General features: G+C 47.0%; 1 protein-coding gene and 1 pseudogene across 2 annotated transcripts in view; both read right to left on the bottom strand.

Moving 5' to 3' along the window:
* The window catches only part of LOC121025552 (40S ribosomal protein S12-like), a 62893-nt pseudogene extending 50014 nt beyond the window's left edge, over positions 1–12879 (bottom strand).
* A 695-nt stretch (positions 12880–13574) lies between these two features.
* GPC3 (glypican 3) overlaps positions 13575–18935 on the bottom strand; it is a 391248-nt gene continuing 385887 nt past the window's right edge. The window contains exon 7 of one of the 2 annotated variants that reach the window (XM_040468088.1): positions 13575–14114. In XM_040468088.1, the coding sequence (XP_040324022.1) occupies positions 13945–14114 (170 nt within the window). In that variant the 3' untranslated portion in view covers positions 13575–13944. The remainder of the gene's footprint in view (positions 14115–18935) is intronic. The other variant, XM_040468089.1, reaches the window with a different exon arrangement.

The following is an 18935-nucleotide window of genomic DNA, read 5'->3' as shown; positions in this document are numbered from 1 at the left end:
AGGTAAACATTAATTTACTTTCAGTCTCTATTGATTTCCCTTGTTCTGGGCATTTCATCAAAATGGAATCATATAACACACGGCCTTTCGTGACTGGCTTCTTGCACTTAGCATATTGTTTACAAGGTTGGCCCAGGTTATAGCATGTGTCAGTACTGCCCCCCTTTTTATGACTGAATAATATCCCATCCCATGGCTATACTACCTTGGTTATCCATTTATCCATTGAGGGGCGTTTGGGTTGTTTCTACCTTTTGGTTATTGTGAATAATGCTGCAATGAGGTATCTGTTTGAGTCCCTACTTTTATTTCTACGTACGTATGTATGTATGTATTTATTTAGAGAGCGCACGCACGAGCAGGGGAGGGGCAGAGAGAGAGGGAGAGACAGAATCCCAAGCAGGCTATGCACTGTCACCGTGGAGCCTGAGGTGGGGCTCAAACCCACGAATCATGAGATCATGACCTAAGCTGAAATCAAGAGTCAGATGCTTAACTGACTAAGTCACCTAGGCGCCCCTGCATCCCTATTTTTAATCATTTTATATATATACCCAGGAGTAGAATTGTTGAGTTATATATTACCTCTCTGTTTAACATTTTGAGGAACTGCCAGACTGTTTTCCAAAACAGCAGCACGACTTTCCATTCCCATCAGCAGTGTAGAGGAGTTTTAATTTCTTCACACCCTCTCCATCACTTGTTTTTTTCCTTTTTAAAAAAATTATAGTCATCCTAGTGGGCGTGAAGTGGTACCTCCTTTTGGTTTTGATTTGCATTTCCCTAATGGCTCATGGCGGTGTTGAGCATCTTTTGAAGCACGTATTGGCCATTTGTATATCTTTGGAGGAAAGTCTATTAGATCCTTGGCCCAATTTTTAAATTGGGTTGTCTTTTTATTGAGTTGTAAGATCTCTTTATAAATTTCACATCCATGTCACTTGTCAGACATGTGGATTGAAACTATATTTTCCCATTCTGTGGATTGTCTTTTGATTTTCTTGATGGTGTTCTTTAAAGCACATTTAAATTTTGATGATGCCCAATTTATCTATTTTTTTTTCTTCTTTTTTTTACATGTGTTTTTGGTGTTATATCTAAGTAACCACTGCCAGATTCAATGCCATATATATTTACCCTCGTGTTCTTCTCAGAATTTTATAGTTTTAGCTCTCACATTTAAGTCCTTGATCCGTTTTGAGTTAATGTTTTAAGTTTTTTGTTTTATTTTATTTTTCAGAGAGAGAGAGACAGAGAGATTGAGAGAGAGGATCCCGAGCAGGCTCTGCACTGCCAGCATGGAGCCCAACATGGAGTCAAACCCATGACTGCGAGATCATGACCTGAGCTGAAGTCGGACACTCAACCCACTGAGCCACCCAGGCACCCCTCAAGTTTTTTTTGAATAGGGTCCAAACCCAGCATGGAGCCCAACTAGGAGCCTGAACTCACAACCCTGAGATCAAGACCTGAGCTGAGATCAAGAGTTGGACACTTAGCCAACTGAGTCACCCAGGCACCCCAGCTTGTCAATTTCTACCAAAAAGAAACCTAGCTAGGATTTTGATAGGAATTGTGTTGGATCTGTAGATCAATTTGGAGAGTATTGCCATCATTACCCCTTTGTGCTTTTTCAATAGCAACAGGCCCTGCTAGCAGGTGCTACAATAGCCAGAGTTTGTTGAAACCAAAGTTTGTTCATTACTTGAATTTCATTTTAGTCCCAGGCTACATTGTCCACTACAGAGGCCACTGGCCACCTGTGGCTATTGAACACTTGAAATGTTGCGGGTCCAAATTGAGATGTGTTCTACGTTGAAAGACATGACTGATTTCAAAGATGTACAAGAAAAATGGAAAATATCTCATAAATAATACCAATATTAATTACACATTGAAATGATAATATTTTAGATATGTTAGTTTAAATAAAATATGCTCTTGAAATTATTTTCAGCTGTTTCCTTCTACGTTTTTAATGTGGCTACTGGAAAATTTTAACTCTGTGGCTTTTATTGTATTTCTTTCCGGGTGGGGGGGGAACGTTGGCTTCTATCGTATTTCTATTGGTCATCGTTAGTCTAGGGATTTTTAAGATGGAGTTAATGTAGAGGAGCCATGGAGTGATATTTAGGATATTCTGGAATCCCCTGAACATCCATCGGAAATCTTGTGTGCGTGGATGTGCATTAGTTATTTACGATTGTGTAACAAATTAACCCCAAATTTAGCAGCTTAAAAAAACAAGTATTTATTATCACACGACCTTTGTGTCAGGAATCCAGGTTTGGCTTAGCTGGTACTGCATTCATCTGAGAGCTTGTCTGAACGTGGATCTACTTCTACTCATGTGGCTGTTGGCAGGTTTCGGTTCCTTGCTAGCCATTGACCAGAGATATTCATTTTTTGCCATATGACTCTCTCCACAGTGCAGCTTACAAGATGGTGGCTGGTTTCCTCAGAGTGAGTGAGCAAAAGAGCAAGAGAGTGAACCAACAAGATGGAAGCCACAGTCTTTTATTATTATTGTGGGAAAATTTCCATAAGGAAGCCATAGTCTTTTTGTAACCTAATCCCACCACTTTTGCCACATTCTGTTCATTTGAAACAAGTCACTAAGTCCAGCCTACACACAAGGGGAAGGGATTAGTCAAGGGTGTGAATACCAAGAAAATATTGGGAGCCATCATAGAGGTTGCCTATCACAGTGTATCTGTGTGGGTTTCTTTCTAGAGAGACCCAAGCTTTTATATGATTCTCAAAGAAATCTCAGACCACACCTCAATGCCCCTCCCCTTCCCAAAAAGATTTAAGAACTAGTTGGGAGGGAACTAAAATGGAGGTTTTGACTAAGGAAGAGATTTTCTTCCAAGATTTCAATGCTAAATACAAAATTTAACCACTTGGTCATGTTTAAAAAAAATGTAACGAGAGGGAGCCATATAAGATGAAAACTCAATGTACACTTAAGTAAAATGATCACAAGGTTTGTTTTCTCACAATTTATATAGTTTTCTCCCAGGCTTATTAAAGTTTCTGAGCTGCTAATGTTCTGTGTTACCCACCCCCCGTGGTATTCATGTCTCAGGAAGGATAAATGACCCCATGGTTTTCTGTGACAATAGAGTTGAGATGCAAATATAAATCTCTCTAGTCCCGCTGGTTCTATAGTGTCTGGGCCCTTCTCCAGAGGAGCTTAGTTTCCCCCATAATCTCTCAGTCAGGGTTCCCTATACTCAAAGAGACACGAGAGTCTCTGGAATGATGCAGTGAGACCTAGGTTAAGCCAAGTCCGTGTGGCCCCATCACTTAGCATTGCTGGAGTTATGGTTCCAATCTAATTAGCTCCTACTGTAGGGAATGTATTAGTTTCTCCTCACTTATGCTTTCCTGCCTTTGTCAGCATCTCTCCTTGGTTTTAAAAACCAAGTGTACGAACTTCTCCTAGAGCTGAGACTTCCAGAGAAGGGTCTTAGCCAAACCTCACTGATGGGGGTAGATAAAAGGGAATGCCCAGCCTCTTTATTCTGACAGCAAGTGGAAGTGAAAGCATTACATTGGGCCAGATAAGCTGTTATTCTTGGAAAGTGGTTTCTGGAACCAGTGGTTGAATTCTTTCTCCCTATAATGAAGGACTGAGCAGACATGTGAGAAGTAGGTCTCCAGATATGTGCATTACCAAGCTCCCAGGGTGAGAGGCAAGAGCCTATGCTTGAGTCATTGCAGAAGAAAGAAACGATGCCATTTGAGTCAATGTGTTTTTTTCTTCTCTTTGGCCCTTGAAATGAATCTCTGTTTCTCTAAGGAAAATCCATGTCTTTTAGGACTCATAGGAAATGCCTACTCTAGTAGGTTCCCTGCTGACTGCTCGAGCTCTTGTCTTCCAGTCTCTTGGCAATTCAAAGATTCTGCAAGGTATTTATTGATCTGATTTTTGTCACAAGCGTTGGTGACAGGAAGGGTTAGAGATAAGAAAGTAGGGACTCTGATATGGAGACAGTTCTAGATTCTGGCTTGGCAGATGCTGTCTTGTTTCTGATCCTATTCATGGGCTAGAACCACGTGAGCCCTAGACTGAGAGCCAGGAGGCCCTAGGCTCTAGAACCATCCCAATTCCCTCATCTACCCTGAGGCCTTACTTTCTCCATCTGTTGGCTGAGGGGGCTGGGCTAGTTGACCTCAAGGGCCTGTTTGCCCTGTCCCTGGATGATTGCCATCTCTTTCTGGATGCAGCACGCAGAATAGCACATGGCAAGAGTGAGGAAACCCACCCTCCAGGCCTTGGGCTAGCCGTAGCAGAGAGCTCTGCCAGTGCCCTTGTATGAGAGGCATAAACTCAGATACTCCCAGACCCTGGCCAGTCTTACTGGAGCACAGCCCCTGGCAACCCCAAATCCTACACCCCCACCATCCAAAGGAGCCACCCCGATTAACAATAGAAAAACCGTGTGGGGGCTCAGGCAGGAAATCAACATTCCCTGAGAGCTCAAAGGAGGCCATCGAATTCATTTCCCTTTGAAAATCAGCACCTAGGAGTCCGTATGCCCTTAATCATCTAACTGATCCTTTTTTTCCACCCTCTCTCCCAAATCTCAGTTGTTATAAGAATGTTCAGTGGGTTTGGAATTATTACAAATAAAAAATGCCAGAAAGATTTTTGGATAAGAAACACTGAGCTCTGCAGCTTCCGGAGAACTCAGCGAGGAAGAATGTGGACGGCACTTGAAACCAGTCCTGGCTGGCTGCCTGCTCAGAAGCTTCCGGTTTCATCTGGACTCCCAGGAACATTATGGATGGCACCTCTGAGGAGCTCAGCAACCGAGGAAGGTGGGCGCAGCTGTTGTGACATGCCATCTAGAGCTTAAGGCCAAGAGCAAAACGGGACCCTCCCAAGGAGAAAGGCATCACTGTTCAGCTTCCCTATGCAAGCTGTGGGCTCCTGCTGAGAGGGGGGTGTAGGATGTGGGTATGTGAGCGGGTGGACTTCCTGCCGCACTGCTGGGAAAAGGCACTCTGTAACTGAAGTTCTCGTTAGGATTAATTGGGTGGACAGGCCTGGCAGGGCCTTGGAGAACATGAGTACCTTTTTCCTTAGGTCTGTGGCCGGCTCAAAGCACAGGCTTCAGCTGTTCTGGTCAACTCTTGGGAAGCCTAAGCTCCCCTCACAGTTTGGCTATATATAACCTGATCTTTAGACACTCCTCATTCCGCTCCCCAGCTCCTGCTGGGCTGTAACCAATACTCATCTTTATAATAAGCGAGGGCAGGCTCAGAAACCTAGATGATGCCTGACGGTGGATGGGTGACTTCAGTTAAACTTGAGTATCTCCTGGGAGTGACCGTAATGGGTGGGATCCCATTGGTCCTCACCTCCTGCCCTAGCTAAAGGATGAGACAAAAGTGGCCAATATGAGAGGCGTTGGGGGACAACTGGAAATGAATCATGAGTCTCTGGATGTGAAAGATGGGGGGACTGGATTCCTGCTACACGGTCAGGCACGACGAGACCACCGACGAGGCTTTAAAAAGGCTATTTCAGAAGAGGTCAGAGACAGGCAAGACAGATTAATAACCCTTTTTTTCTCAGTGGTCATGAGGGCTGTCCGCCTTGGCCGTGTGTGAGTTTCCAGCGATGCTCCCTTCAAAAGGAACGTTGATTATTTGCTTCTAGTGAAGCCCGCGTTCGATTCTCAGCAGCCATCTCAGTCTCTTTCTTCAAGTTGACCTCCCGGCTTCAAGCGTGAAATGTGTGGAAGAGGGTGATGAGGGAGGAGGTTTGGAAGTCATAAGCCTTTTATTGTGAACTGTGAGATCGTGACCTGAGCCGAAGTCAGACGCTCAACCGACTGAGCCACCCAGGCGCCCCTATAATGTTCTCATTGATACCTTGGCTGACTTGATGATAGCCGATGAGAAGATACAAAAACTTCTACACTTTTCTAAGGTTTTCTCGAACTCATGTGAGGGATCCGTGCTAGGAAACCAAAGATTATTTTGTGATCAGGGCCATAGGATTAAATGGGCGTCTGAAATCCGGGAAATGAGACCATCAACACTAGAAATAGCCATTTTGATGACACAAAAAATACCAAAGCTTATCAGCAACCTAAAGAGCTAAGGAGACAAAAACCTACCCTTGCAAACGAGAGTCTGTGGCGATCAGTTTGGGACAGATTCTCGTCTGTTAGGAGCCTGAAACTGTGTTATAAATTCTCATGATAATAGAAGGACACCTCTTAACGAGCAGCTTCTGGGCTGAAGAAGTTGTAATGAGGCAAACTTTTTATAATCCAACAGATTTGGCAAAAATAAATATGTCCTTTTCTTTTTGTATGTATACATACACAGTTTACTGATATTCCCAGAATTAAAATTCTGAACAAAAGACGTACTGGGAAAGCACTAAATCTTTCTTTGACGGGTTAGGGCTCTGATCGCTCTAAATAAGGAGTTAGGACATTCACTTAGGAGTTTAGACAATCCATAGTCGTTTGCAAACAGCCCTATTTTTACTGTTGTTCCCAGCCAACATCTTTGCCCTGTGGTGTTTTCGCAACTATAGCCATACCCAAGTTCTAGAAAAGCGCGAGACAATAAAACTTTCTTGTTGGTAAAATGGCAGAAAACGTACCAGTCTAAGTTAAGCAAGCCAAGGGTTACTAAGGAACGCTCTATCGGTGGTAGGTTAGACCTGAGGATTACGGTCAAATTTCACATTTGGTCAGGTCAGTGCTCGGCGGCCTCGCTGTGTAGACGTGGGGACTTTAGGTACTGGTTGTCTGAGGGAAAGTGAGTAGTTTCCACCCCATGTGCCAGCGCTGTGGCCCCTCAAATTGACGTTCATTCCACAAACTTCTGTGGCACTGCCTTGTGTAAGAGTGGAGCTCAGTGTTGGGCGAGATCCCGGGCTGAATGGTCTCACTGACTATAAGCAGAAGACACACGTTGTTATTTGGAACTCCCCGTGGTCCAGAAGCTTCTCCTGCCACAGGGATGGTGTCCGGGAGGCAATGCGGGAAGGCCGCACCTTTCTATAATTTCCAGAAGGTTGAAATGGCATCACTATCTATGGAACGTGAAGTAAACCTCATCAGCCCTGTGAACTGTGAAACCGAAGTCATGCCTCTCTTTGTTCTGTGGCAGGAAAAAAAAAATCCCAAACGGTTTGCGGGGAGAGGGCAGAAGAAACCCACCTCTATTAAATCCGAGTAATCTGTGCCCTACCCGCCTCCTTGTTTTTCGTCTTGCCGCATATACCTTTGCTCCTCCGGGGTGAAGTAAAATTTGCAAATCCTCAGTTGCGGGGGCACCTCGGTGAGCGGTCCCGGTGACCCCTGCAGAAAAGAGACATTTTTGTTTCCAGCGGGACAAACGTGTGCCCGGGCAGCGGCGTCATCTGAGGCACCGAATGAAGATGACCGACCGCTGGGGGTGTTTTCGAGAGTAGGAGCACCTTCCTCTCTGCTTCCTTAGCGAATTCTGTCCTTTCGGGGGTGGTTTTCTTGAGCAGTCTGGCTTGGGGGCGCGGGAAAAAGGGGGTTTACCTGATTCCACCGCGGGAGTTTCATCCGCTCCCTGGATGGTTCGGTGCAGGCCCGTGTCTAGACTGATTACAAAAGCGCCAACCAAACAAAATAAACACCTACCGTCTCACAGAAAAGGCACGAAAGCAAACAGTACGAGCGAGGAGAACAATGCCTCTGTTGTGACAGAGTCTTGCTGAGGATGACTGAATTCCCGCACCCCCAGGTTCCAGTTTGTAAGGGCAACATTAACCGTCTCGAAGCAGGCCCTGGCTTGAACGTGTTCATTTGGAAAGGCAATGTGTTCTGTCAGACGAGGGGTTTTTTTTTCCTCGACTGCCGCGAGAATCAAGATGCGGATCCGTACGACGAAGTCTGTCCGTACGCACGTTTCTGGAGCGCAGGTTTCAGAAACCAGCCTTGGCTCTTAGCTGGGCAACGTGACGGTTGGTTCATTCTACTCTTTCAAGGGGACGCAGCATACGTAAGGTGATGGAGAAGGCCCCGAGTCCGTTCTGACTTTGCACTTGCCTGGCCGCGCGACCTAAGGCGTGTCTCTTGGCCTCTCCGGGCCTCAGCTTCTACGTCTGTAAAACGAGCGAGCGGGGGGTATCACGGTGGGCTTGGGGCTCCAGCAGAGCAGAGCAAAGGCAACAATTTCAGCGCCTAAAGGTACCGGAGACCGGGGATTTCCACCCCCAAAGAAAGCTATAATTACCATTTGTCCGAAAGAGCTCTCAGACATGCCGTCTCAAGCCGAAGCTCCAGTTAAGCGACCGTCACGTCAGAGTCACCTCCGACCGACGCCAGGTCGGCCTGCAACGGGGTGGCCGGCATGCCACGTGATCCAAGGCACATTTGTTTGGCCAACAGGTTCGTGTCGCCTGAGGCGGGACCCTTGGCTCGTTCATCTCGTTTCTCAACGTGTAGGCGGCCAGTGTGTATCTCCCGGTGCGTGTGTATTTTTGGAAAACGTGTGTTGTCCTCCGCGAAAACACCTTGGTTCATTTCAATGCTGGGAAGCTACCGATGTAGCCTGTTCGGTTTCTTGGTTTGTCTTCCCCCCCACCCCCCTCTACGATTTTAAGAAACATCCACGCTGCTGGCTGTACGTGCTGTCCATTGCTCCTACCCACTACGTAACACTCCACGCGCCCCCCCCCCCGCACCCTGCCTCGCCCCTCTCCGTGGACAGGCACGCTGGTGTCCAGTAGGGCCCCACGACGAGTAGCCTCGTGTGGGGTCCGTGACAGACCCGTGTCGCGCTATTCTGCCCGAGACACCCTTCCCCCCTTGATAATCTGGACAATTTCTACAGTTTCTTCAAGTCTTCTTGACTTGCTCTTTTCAAAAACGGGACAATCTTATCCTTTCTTCTACGCTGTCTTCAAGGGTTACATCCCGGACCATCGACCATAACATGTACCATTCTGGTCTCTTGAGCATCCCACATACACTCCTGTTATAGCGTTTCGATTGCACGGTCATTTCTTTTCTTTTTTTTAAACTTATTTTGAGGTAATCTCTACCCCCAACGTGGGGCTTGAACTTACAACCCCGAGATCAAGAGTTGTGTGCTCCACCAACTGAGCCAGCCAGGTGCCCCCGGTACCATGATTTCTTGTCTGTCTCCCTCAGTATATGTGAACGAAGCCCACACGACACAGGCTCTGGCACAAAGCATCACTCAGGCAATTCTTACGATAATGACTACTGGCTTCATCAAACACTGATTAAGCACCAACTGCATGCGAGTCCTGCCCTCTATTTTTGACGCGAATCACTCAAAGTCAATATATTTACTTCTAAATCTATAAAAGTGAATGAAAAGTCATGAGCTTATTTCGTCGGCTCCTTGGCCAACCTAGCAGACCTCTATCCAGACGAGAGCTATCTCCTTTCAAGAGGTACAGTGTCTTCGAAATGTCTAGGACTTTTCTTTGGGGAAAAAACCCTCCTCAGCCCATAGCATGTTCTTTGGAATCTTCTCAGGGAGGCCTTTGTTCCCCGAAGGCAGACCCGATTTTTGGAAACAGCTAAGAGCCACTTGGCAGTAAATCCAGCGAATGAGGTGGGTGATGAAGCCGAAGAACATTAGTTTTTGGTTCCAAACAAGGTGTGACTATAAAAAACAGAGCCTAATTTTCTTACACGCTACATAAACTGGCTCGAGAGCAACTTCAAAAGAAGACTTCCAAAAACGCTGTGGCCTTGGCAAGAAAAAAATCGCTCGAGTACACGCACGCACACACACACACTCTCTCTCCCCACTGCCCCACGTACGGCGTATGGTGCCTGCCCCAGCATCCAGACAAGTAAAACCAAAAGCCCTTGGAATTTAGTTGTAAGAAGGACACCTGGGGGTTTCAGCTGGCCCGAGGCTCATTGTTCACGCGGTGCGTACCGTGGCTTCTAGACAAGTGTCTGTTTTCCAGGACTGCTCTGGTAGAGGTCCCAGGCTTCCGTGGCACGTAACTACCCACGCTCCATTTCGCCCAGGCTCGAGCAGCACCGTGGGCTCAGCCGAGAGCAGGACAGCACAAGAGGACCACTGACCCCCTGTAGCACGGAGCAGGGCTGAAGGGGACGAAGGAGCTGTTTCGAACAACAACAAGACAAATCCAGAAGAGGCAAGAGTCAGTGATTGAAAATTCCTGGCGTGGAAAATCCAGGAAGGCAGATTTAGGCTTAAGCTAATAAAGACTGATTCCTCTTATGGAATTGTACGTTTAGGATAAGTCTCGTGTGTGTGAATATACATACACAGAGAAAGAAAGACTGGAAGGATATAAATAAAAATATTTAATAGTAAATATCCATGGGGGATGGAATTAGGGGGTAAATGCCCTTTTTAAAACTTTGTATAATGCTGTATTGTTAGAATTTTTATTACTGGGGCACCTGGGTGGCTCAGTCGGTTAAGCGTCCCACTTCGGCTCAGGTCACGATCTCACAGTCTGTGAGTTCGAGCCCTGCGTCAGGCTCTGTGCTGACAGTGTAGAGCCTGCTTGAGGTTCTCTCTCTCTCAAAATAAACTTTAAAAAACAGACTCTTTGGGGGGCGCCTGGGTGGCTCAGTCGGTTGAGCGTCCAACTTCGGCTCAGGTCATGATCTCACGGTTTGTCGGTTCCAGCCCCACGTCAGGCTCTGTGCTGACGGCTCGGAGCCTGGAGCCTGCTTGGGATCCTGTGTCTCCCTCGCTCTCTGCCCCTCCCCCCGCTCACACTCTGTCTCTCTCTCTCTCAAAAAATAAACATTAAAAAAATTTAAAAAACAGACTTTTTATCACCTGTATGTATTTCTTTTGCATAGAATAAGCTTGCTAAAATTTGGAGGTAACCAGCAACCAAATAGGCTACTTTATGACCTAGTGAGGAGCCCTGCCTAAGGCAGTAATCAAATGAAGATTGTGGGATGAGCCAGCTGGTCTTTTCCAGCCTAGGGATTCCATATACCTCTCTATGATTTAACCTTGTTCAAGTACCAGAGTGGGGCTGGTGGATTTTCACACGTGCATTCGATGAGACAGAGGCCTAGAAACTTCCAACAAGACGGGCCAACTTCCCAGCTGCCAGGCCCATTCTAAGGACAAAATAGTCATCTTACCATAATTCATGTGTAGGAAGTTTAAATCAAAGGGTAGAACGAACACCTCAAAACTGAAAAGCCACCCAACTAGCCGTGCAACTGGATTCCGAACTAGAGGAATAGAAAATATAGGAGGATAGGAAAAGACATGGATAGAAAGTGAAAAGAGACAGGCTATTGGGTGTAAGAAAACGTCAATAAAAGATGGCAGAGTGTCCATGGTTTGTAAATGGGTGTGGTTATCCATTTTAATCCCGAGCATTTAGTTGAAGCCAGCGGACCATGGACATCCCAGAAGAGCGGTCTTCTGCTGCCATCACTTAGCCTTGACGGACCCAAGCGGACGGGCCGTGTACCAAGACACCACACGCACTGGATGGCTTGGGTCGTGTTCTGGCTGCTGAAGCATGTCATATACGACCGTAGGCTACAGAAGTCCTGAGAGGTATCCAGGAACAGCACGTACGTGACGTCAGTGCTGGGCAAGACAACGAACGGCCCTACAAAATGAGAGCAACAAAGAGGCTAGACATCTTGCCCTGATTCTCCACTTTACAAGAGGGAAACTGAGGCCTGGAGAGGGGAAGTGAATGAGAAGGGTGTGGAAAAGCTGACAATCCTGGGGCACCCGGCTGGCTGTCGGTGGAGCATGTGACTCTTGACCTCGGGGTTGTAAGTTCGAGCCCCACGTTGGGTGTAGGGATTACTTAAAGATAAAATCTTAAAAAAAAATAAAAGCTGACAATTCCTTTCATCTCCCAGAGAGGAAGAATGGACTTTACAACAGTCCTCTCCTGCTCACAGGCATAAAACCTGGCCTCAGAACCACAAATTATGTTTACCACATTAAATAAAAGCCTTCCTGCAGAAGGGGCCGTTATTAGGCGACAAGTCAGCTCTGGTTCCTTCTTCTGGTCTGGTGTTATAGTATCGCACTCCGAGTCCGAGGAGGAAACCTTCGCAGTATTCGGGTTTCCTGAATCCAAGAACAAAGATTCCTACAAATCCCGTTCGGACACAGAAATAATGATGGTTTGAAAAAGATAATTCCCTTTCCAGTCTTACCAGCTGCTACAAATCACTGAAACCAGATTCACAAATACAACTGATCGTGGTCCACGACCAAAGCAACCGAAGGAAACGCTGCACCCAACGTCTCCAATTTGTGTTTGTGAAAATGTCTGCAGCGGATGACAATAAATAATGGAGGCCTGGGGTCCTCAGGAGACCCTGACAGAAGTGTGTTGGTGACAGCAGGACGAGGGGGGACGAGAAGTCGTGAGAAATGACGCCTCCTGTGTCCCGCACGGTGACCTCTTGCCATGGGACGGAAATTGGAGACCCTGGCTGGGACCAGCTTCTAGATTCAAAGGGGACTCTCGGGTCCCTTCCTTGATCTTTGCTCGTGCTCCTTGGCCGTGTCTCAGCCTCTCTTTCTTATACTTCATAGTCATTCGGCTCCTCCTGTCCTTGCCCTCAGGGGGGAGTTGAGCTTCTGCTCACGAGAAAGAATCGATAACGTTTCCGTCGAGCTGAGCTGGCTAAACAGGCAATATGCTGGGCATCGTAACAGCGGCAAGTTGGGGATCCCCGAGGTGCCCTGGCAGCAGAACGTCTAAACCTCAACACCCGGGCCATTATCGCCCGTGATGTTGCGCGTGTGGAGACCAGCTGCCAAGTTGTCATACCGGCCTACGACGGACAGGGAGCAGGTACTGAAGTTAGCACGGCCATCAGACCTTTTGCTGCGGGAGAACAGGGATCGCATCGTTGGCCTTCTCCCGTCTCCAGCATCTGGTACAGTAGTGGACACGCAACGGGGAGCCGAAACCTAGCTGTTGAATAAACAGGTGTTGAACAAGCCGCCTGTGGCCAAGAGTGACGAGGCTGCTTCCTATACACCGTGGCTTTCCTGGTGCCAACCTTTGCAACCTGAGCCAGGGCAGGTGCTGGGCTTGTCCACGTGGTGGCCCCCGGACATGGGTGACAGAGAGTAAGCCTGAGACAACAGCAGAGAGGCTTGGGGAAGCGTGTCTTTGTGCCGTTACGATTTCCCGGACCCGTGTCTCTGGGTTAGGGGAAGGGAGAATGTTGATCACGTGACTGTACGTGAGTCACACAGAGGGTTTCTCTTTGGGCAAAGCTTTTTCAGCAGAGGGAAATTTGTCAATGGAGATAGGAACTTTCTGGGACACCTTTGGTCTCAAAGGCAAGAGACATACTCTACGACACTCCGAGATTTCTACGTGCAGATTATGCACCGGGAGTGTTTTGCCAGGGGTGGCTTTGACTGGGGCCGGGGGCCAGGACTCCTACCCAGTCAAAAGGTGGGCAAGGAGGTGGGGCTGAAGGACCTCACTGACACCTGATGGGATTTTCTCCTGCCGAACAGAAAGCTGGGTGAGGAGGAGGAGAATCCCCACACGGTCGCCATGTACAAGGGCTTACAAAAAACACCCGATGCACTTTTATTTGAGCATTTATTTATTTTTTTTTCCAAAGAAATCCATGCAAAGGGAAAGAGAAAGAGAGAGACGGAGAGAGAAAGACATGGTAACCATGTTCTAGCAGCCAAACATAGGAAAATAATTTGGCACAACTTGAGTGTTTTTTTTTTTTTCTTTGCAAAAAGACGATCTACACTACCACTAAAATTTACCTTCCTCAAAGATGCCATTTGATTTTCGAAAACGTCACACGCGGTTAGTCTTCTACTTAATGGCCGGAGGAGGTATACAAGATAAAAAAATAGAAAAAAAGAAGAAGGTGGGTCCCCTTCTAGGGGAGGACCACAGGGTGCTGAAGGGCAGCACGTGTGCGGTGCACTAGGAAGTCAGTGCACCGGGAAGAAAAACCACGCCACACAGAACGCCAAGCTGGTTAGAACCTTCAGGGGGAAGTGGCCGCTCCCCAGGTTGTGAGAGGCCGCTATCTCATTGTCCTTCTGATTCACGTGCTGCTTGTTTCCAGGAGCATCATCCACATCCAGATCATAAGCCAGTTCTGCCGAAAGAAAAGAAGAAGGTGAAATACAGGAGAGCATCAGCTGTGGGCCAGCCGGGACTCCAGCATCTGTCTGGAATGTTGGGATGCCCCAGGTCTCGTGGAAAGGATGGCTGCCAGGAGATGGGGAGGTGCCGGGGGGGGTGGTGCGGCCCCCCCAGCGGAAGGGGATGGCTAGAGGGGCTCTTAGCAGAGGTCACACCAACGGGGAGAAGCTGACTTAAAACACACACACACACAAACACACACACACACACACACACACACAGCAAAATCAATCTAATGCATAGGATTTAAACTGATACTAAGCAAAGACCAAGGAGAGGCTGAAGGGCAAGGGCTTTCCTTCTTTGACCACCCACCATTTATGAGATATGCTCACGATTCTGAAAAAGAAATTGGGATGTTGACGTCGGCCTAATTTGAACATCTCTCAGAAGGCAAATCTGAGTAGATAATGGTGTATCAGGAAATTCAAGACGGCCAACCCTGGAGCAGAGGTCAGTTTCTTTCAGATTTGCTTTTCCAGATTTAGAACTCAATTCTACTCCCATGGCTTTTCTAGACTCTGTCGCCAATGTGGCTATTTCAATAGCTTGGGAAGGTGATGCGATGTGAGTGCCCTCAGCAGCCAACTGTCCTGTGGCCAGCGGAGCTGGAAAGATCCCTTGGGGACACTGAGATGCAGAGCAAAAGGCACAGAGGAAATGATTGGGATTCTACAGAGGGAAGGAAGGAAGGGGAAGGAAGAGCTCCTCTTACAAGGGATGAAACGGTAAGTCACAGGAAGACAGTGTGGGGACTCAGCTGGTCCAGGATGCCTGCAGAGCAGCGCCAGGGCCCGGGGCTGCTCTGAAGCTGGCAATGGTTAGAGCAGGCAGCAAGGTCAAGGTGATCAAAGCCAGGGGGGATTACACAGACTGCAACACTCCTCTCCAAAAGGGCTACTGTAGTTTCTAATGCCACCGGCAAAGATGAGAAAAGCGACTTACCGGCCTCATTTGCAAAAAGATAACGTGGTCAGCATTCGATGATATATCAAGGTTTCATTAACTGTATGTATTTGATTACTGCACAGATCAACTTTTTCTCTGCCTTAGTTTACTAGTTACGTTTCTTAACGCTTAACGGTTCATATCCTTTGCCTTTTTATCTGACAGGTATTAAGGTTTTTCCTATTCATTGGAATATATATTTTATTGAATCCTTTGCCGATCATATTTGATACAATGTTTCTGTTTTGTTGTTAAGTACACTTGCTTTTCATTGCCGGACCAAGAAACTTTTCACATATATGAATCTGACTACATTCTGCTTCTCTAAAGCTGAGAAAGTTTTTTGCTTTGAGGGCCCGTAAGAATTCAAATCCAATTTTCCAGGGAACCCTCTTACCCAGGGAAAAGCGACTCACCAGACTCTAATCTGGATTCCCTCTCCCTGTAAAATAAATACATACAAAGAAAACAAAAAGAAGAAAAAAACAAAGAGCAGTGCTCTGTTTGGAGGTCAGACGTCTTTCTCTGAAAGCTGAACTATGCAGAGCACACAGGCGAGGCCAAGGTCAGCACGGGCTCAGGTCATGATCGGATTTCACCAAAGCTGAGAACACATATGGCTCTATCCGTTGAAAGCGCAGCCTTGAGTCTCGAGGCCACTTCTCAACTTAAATGCAGGGGAGTATTTTTAGGGTTGACCTGAATGACAGAACTCTGAGCCTTGCTTCCAGATCCCTTTTCCGGATATTCCCTTTGCCCAACGTCGAGATGAAACAACATCTATTAATGTTACCACCGGGCCCCTGTGCTATTTGTTTTGCTCTTCAAATAATCCGCGAACACCGAACGGTTTCGTGTACTAGAGCAGTGACGGTAAGCCCGGCAGACACTAAGTCTGGTAGTTTCTAATCTCCCGTGCCACCAAAGACCTCTTTTGTTATTTTTATCTCTTGGACCCTTTGTTTGGGAATCATAAAAAGGACTACCAGTTAGTGAGTCCTCACTGTGTGCCAGGCACTGTACTAAGATATTTACATACGTTACCTCATTTAATTTAACCTCTTCAATAGTGTTGCAAGGTAGCCATTATGATTCCCATTTTACTGATGAGGAAGCTCCAACCCAGGTTACTTTTTTGCCCATATCTGCACAGCTGGTAAGTGACAGAGGTGCTATTTGAACACAGGTCTGACCCTGAAACTTCACATGAAGCTATGCCACCTCTTGAACAATTCTGTGTATCAAATAGACTGTAGCGATTTAAGTAGCAATGGATTTGTTTCTTAAAAAAAAAAACCCACCTTGATTAGGAAAATACGTAGTGCCAAAGAGAACTTCTCAAAAGCGTGAGAAGAGTCCAGTGTTTCCACGTGAAAGTGATCGCATACTTGTTTGAGTAGCATTATTAAGCATGGTGAAATTCTGAAAAGAGCTCTGGGTTTGAGGACCGAAAATGGAAATTATGTCCCTTCTATTTCTCTGAAGAAATCAGCAATGATGGTCAGGGCTATTCGATTCCCCAAGCACAAAGCTGGCCTGAGCTTTCCATCTCCAAAGGGCCCCCGGGAATATTCGGAATACCTCTGTATGCTTCCGAAGCTGTGGCTAAAGGTTTCGTGAGGCTCCCCGTCTAACAGCAGCAACCCTACGGCTGGGCTTTTATGGCTTACATTGATGCGAGTCTCACCAAAGACACTTTCTGGGCCTGGGCCACCATCATGGAGATTAGTGACAAAGGGGACAGCTTAGTATGACGATGAAGCATTATAGGAGATAGAGGAAAGACCAGTTTTGGTCAAAGATGAATGGGGACAACCCTGGATGGGGGTGGGGGGTATAATCCAGTTTAATTCCACAAACTTAATGGTAGCCTACAAGGTCCCAAGCATTGAGCTAGAAGGTTGGAGAAAGACTTAGTGCCTGCCTTTAGGAATCCCGCCCTCTGGCAAGGAAAACAGACTAACAGACAAACCAACCAGATACTTGGCAGAAGGTCATGAGGGCTCAGATAGAGGCACAAGCCGAATACGTTGGGGAGAGAGATCTCCAAATAGAAGGATCTGGGAAGACTTCTCAGAACAACTGGGATATAATCTACACCATGAAGGATGGATGGAACCACGGCAGAGCTGAATGAGATGGTCATTCATTTCCGGCAGGGGGTTCAGCTTGAGCGAAACCATCAATATTAGGGAGTGCAGGTAGGGCATGCTCAGGGGGAGAGAGGTAAGGCAGGAAGGACAAGTAAGGGCCAAATCATGATGGATTGGGAATGCTAAGACTTCACTCTGTGGGCAATAGGGAGCCACTGAAGGTTTTTAAAAGTAAGAAAATCACAGTCTGATCTGTGTTTTTTAGGAAGATCATTGTTAACAGTTTGTAGGACAGCCCTAAGTGGGAGAGATTGTCAGACATCTTAGAAAATACAAGAAGCCTGTGGAAAAACTATCTGGAGATCAGCCAGTAGCAGATACAATTAAAAAAAAAAAAAAAACCTACAAAAGAGTGGGGCGCCTGGGTGGCTCAGTAGCACCTGACTCTTGATCTCAGCTCAGGTTATGGTCTCGCGGTTTGTGGGTTCGAGCCCCACATCAGGGCCTGCTTGGGATTCTCTCTCTTCCTTTCTCTTCCCTCCCCATTGTGCACATGCATGCACTCTTCTTCTCTCTCCAAATAAATAAACTTAAAAAAACCAAACCTACAAAAGAGCTAAATCTACACCATACCAAAACCTTCTCATTTTGCTACAAACTAGATTATGACAATCATTTGAAATCATTCTCTTTTTAAATTATTTTTTAATGTTTATTTATTTTTGAGAGACAGAGATACAGACTGTGAGCGGGGGAGGGGCAGAGAGAGAGAAGGAGATGCAGAATCCGAAGCAGGCTCCAGGCTCTGAGCTGTCAGCACAGAGCCCGATGCGGGGCTCGAACCCACGGACCATGAGATCATGACCTGTGCCAAAGTCGGATGCTTAACCAGCTGAGCCACCCAGGCACCCCTTAAACCATTCTCTTTTCAATCATTCATGTCTTCGTTTATCAGTGATTTTCCAGAAAATATCTTTGCTCTATTAGGTACATACTAGAAAACGCACACAAATTGTTTCTACCATGCGACTGATTGTCGGTGAAACGTTTTAGGCCAGCGAGGAGATCTCACGCTAAACCCAGAAACTGGCTTCTATGTGTAATCGCTTTAACTACACCTAGAGGGTAGAGCCAACAATCTGTAATAATTACACACTCAGCTCTGACTCTCATTTTGCCCTCCTTAGTGCTGCAGATTAGGTAATCTCTTCATTTATTTCTTTTCCTAAGTAAACCCTACACCCAGTGTGGGGTTTGAACTCGCAATCCCGCGATCAAGAGTCACGTGCTCCACTGACTGAGTCAGCCAGGCGCCCCTAGATAATCCCTTTACAACAGCTGTCGGTCATGAAGGGCTGAGCTTTGCGTTGAAAAGTTTTTCTGAGTTGCGCCAAGCACTCAGTGGGGAACCCTCCAGCCTTAGTTACTCAGAGTCGCCCAGTGGAGTCCCTAAGAAAGGCTGTCCCACCCGCAGAGTCTGGAGCCCTGGCTCAGCCACTGTCTTGACTAGTTCTCCTTTGGCAACTCATTTCCCTCTACTCTGAGCGTCTGCCATTCCATCTGCCCCAATCAGGGCGTTGGAGTGGATGAACTCTCCGTTCCCTTCTGGTTTTATTTCCCTCCGATCCCCGGGCTCCCGGGGCCCAAGTGGGGGACACGGTCTTCTGCAGGCTGCCGTCCTCCCTCTACCCACACCAGCCAAGCGGCTCTGTCCCCAGCAGAACCTCCATAAG

This window comes from Herpailurus yagouaroundi, unplaced genomic scaffold (assembly GCF_014898765.1).
Source record: "Herpailurus yagouaroundi ecotype Mexico unplaced genomic scaffold, PumYag 67681, whole genome shotgun sequence".
Lineage (NCBI taxonomy): Eukaryota > Metazoa > Chordata > Mammalia > Carnivora > Felidae > Herpailurus > Herpailurus yagouaroundi.
Note: the sequence above shows the minus strand (reverse complement) of the source record. Positions and strands in the feature narration are given on the sequence as shown.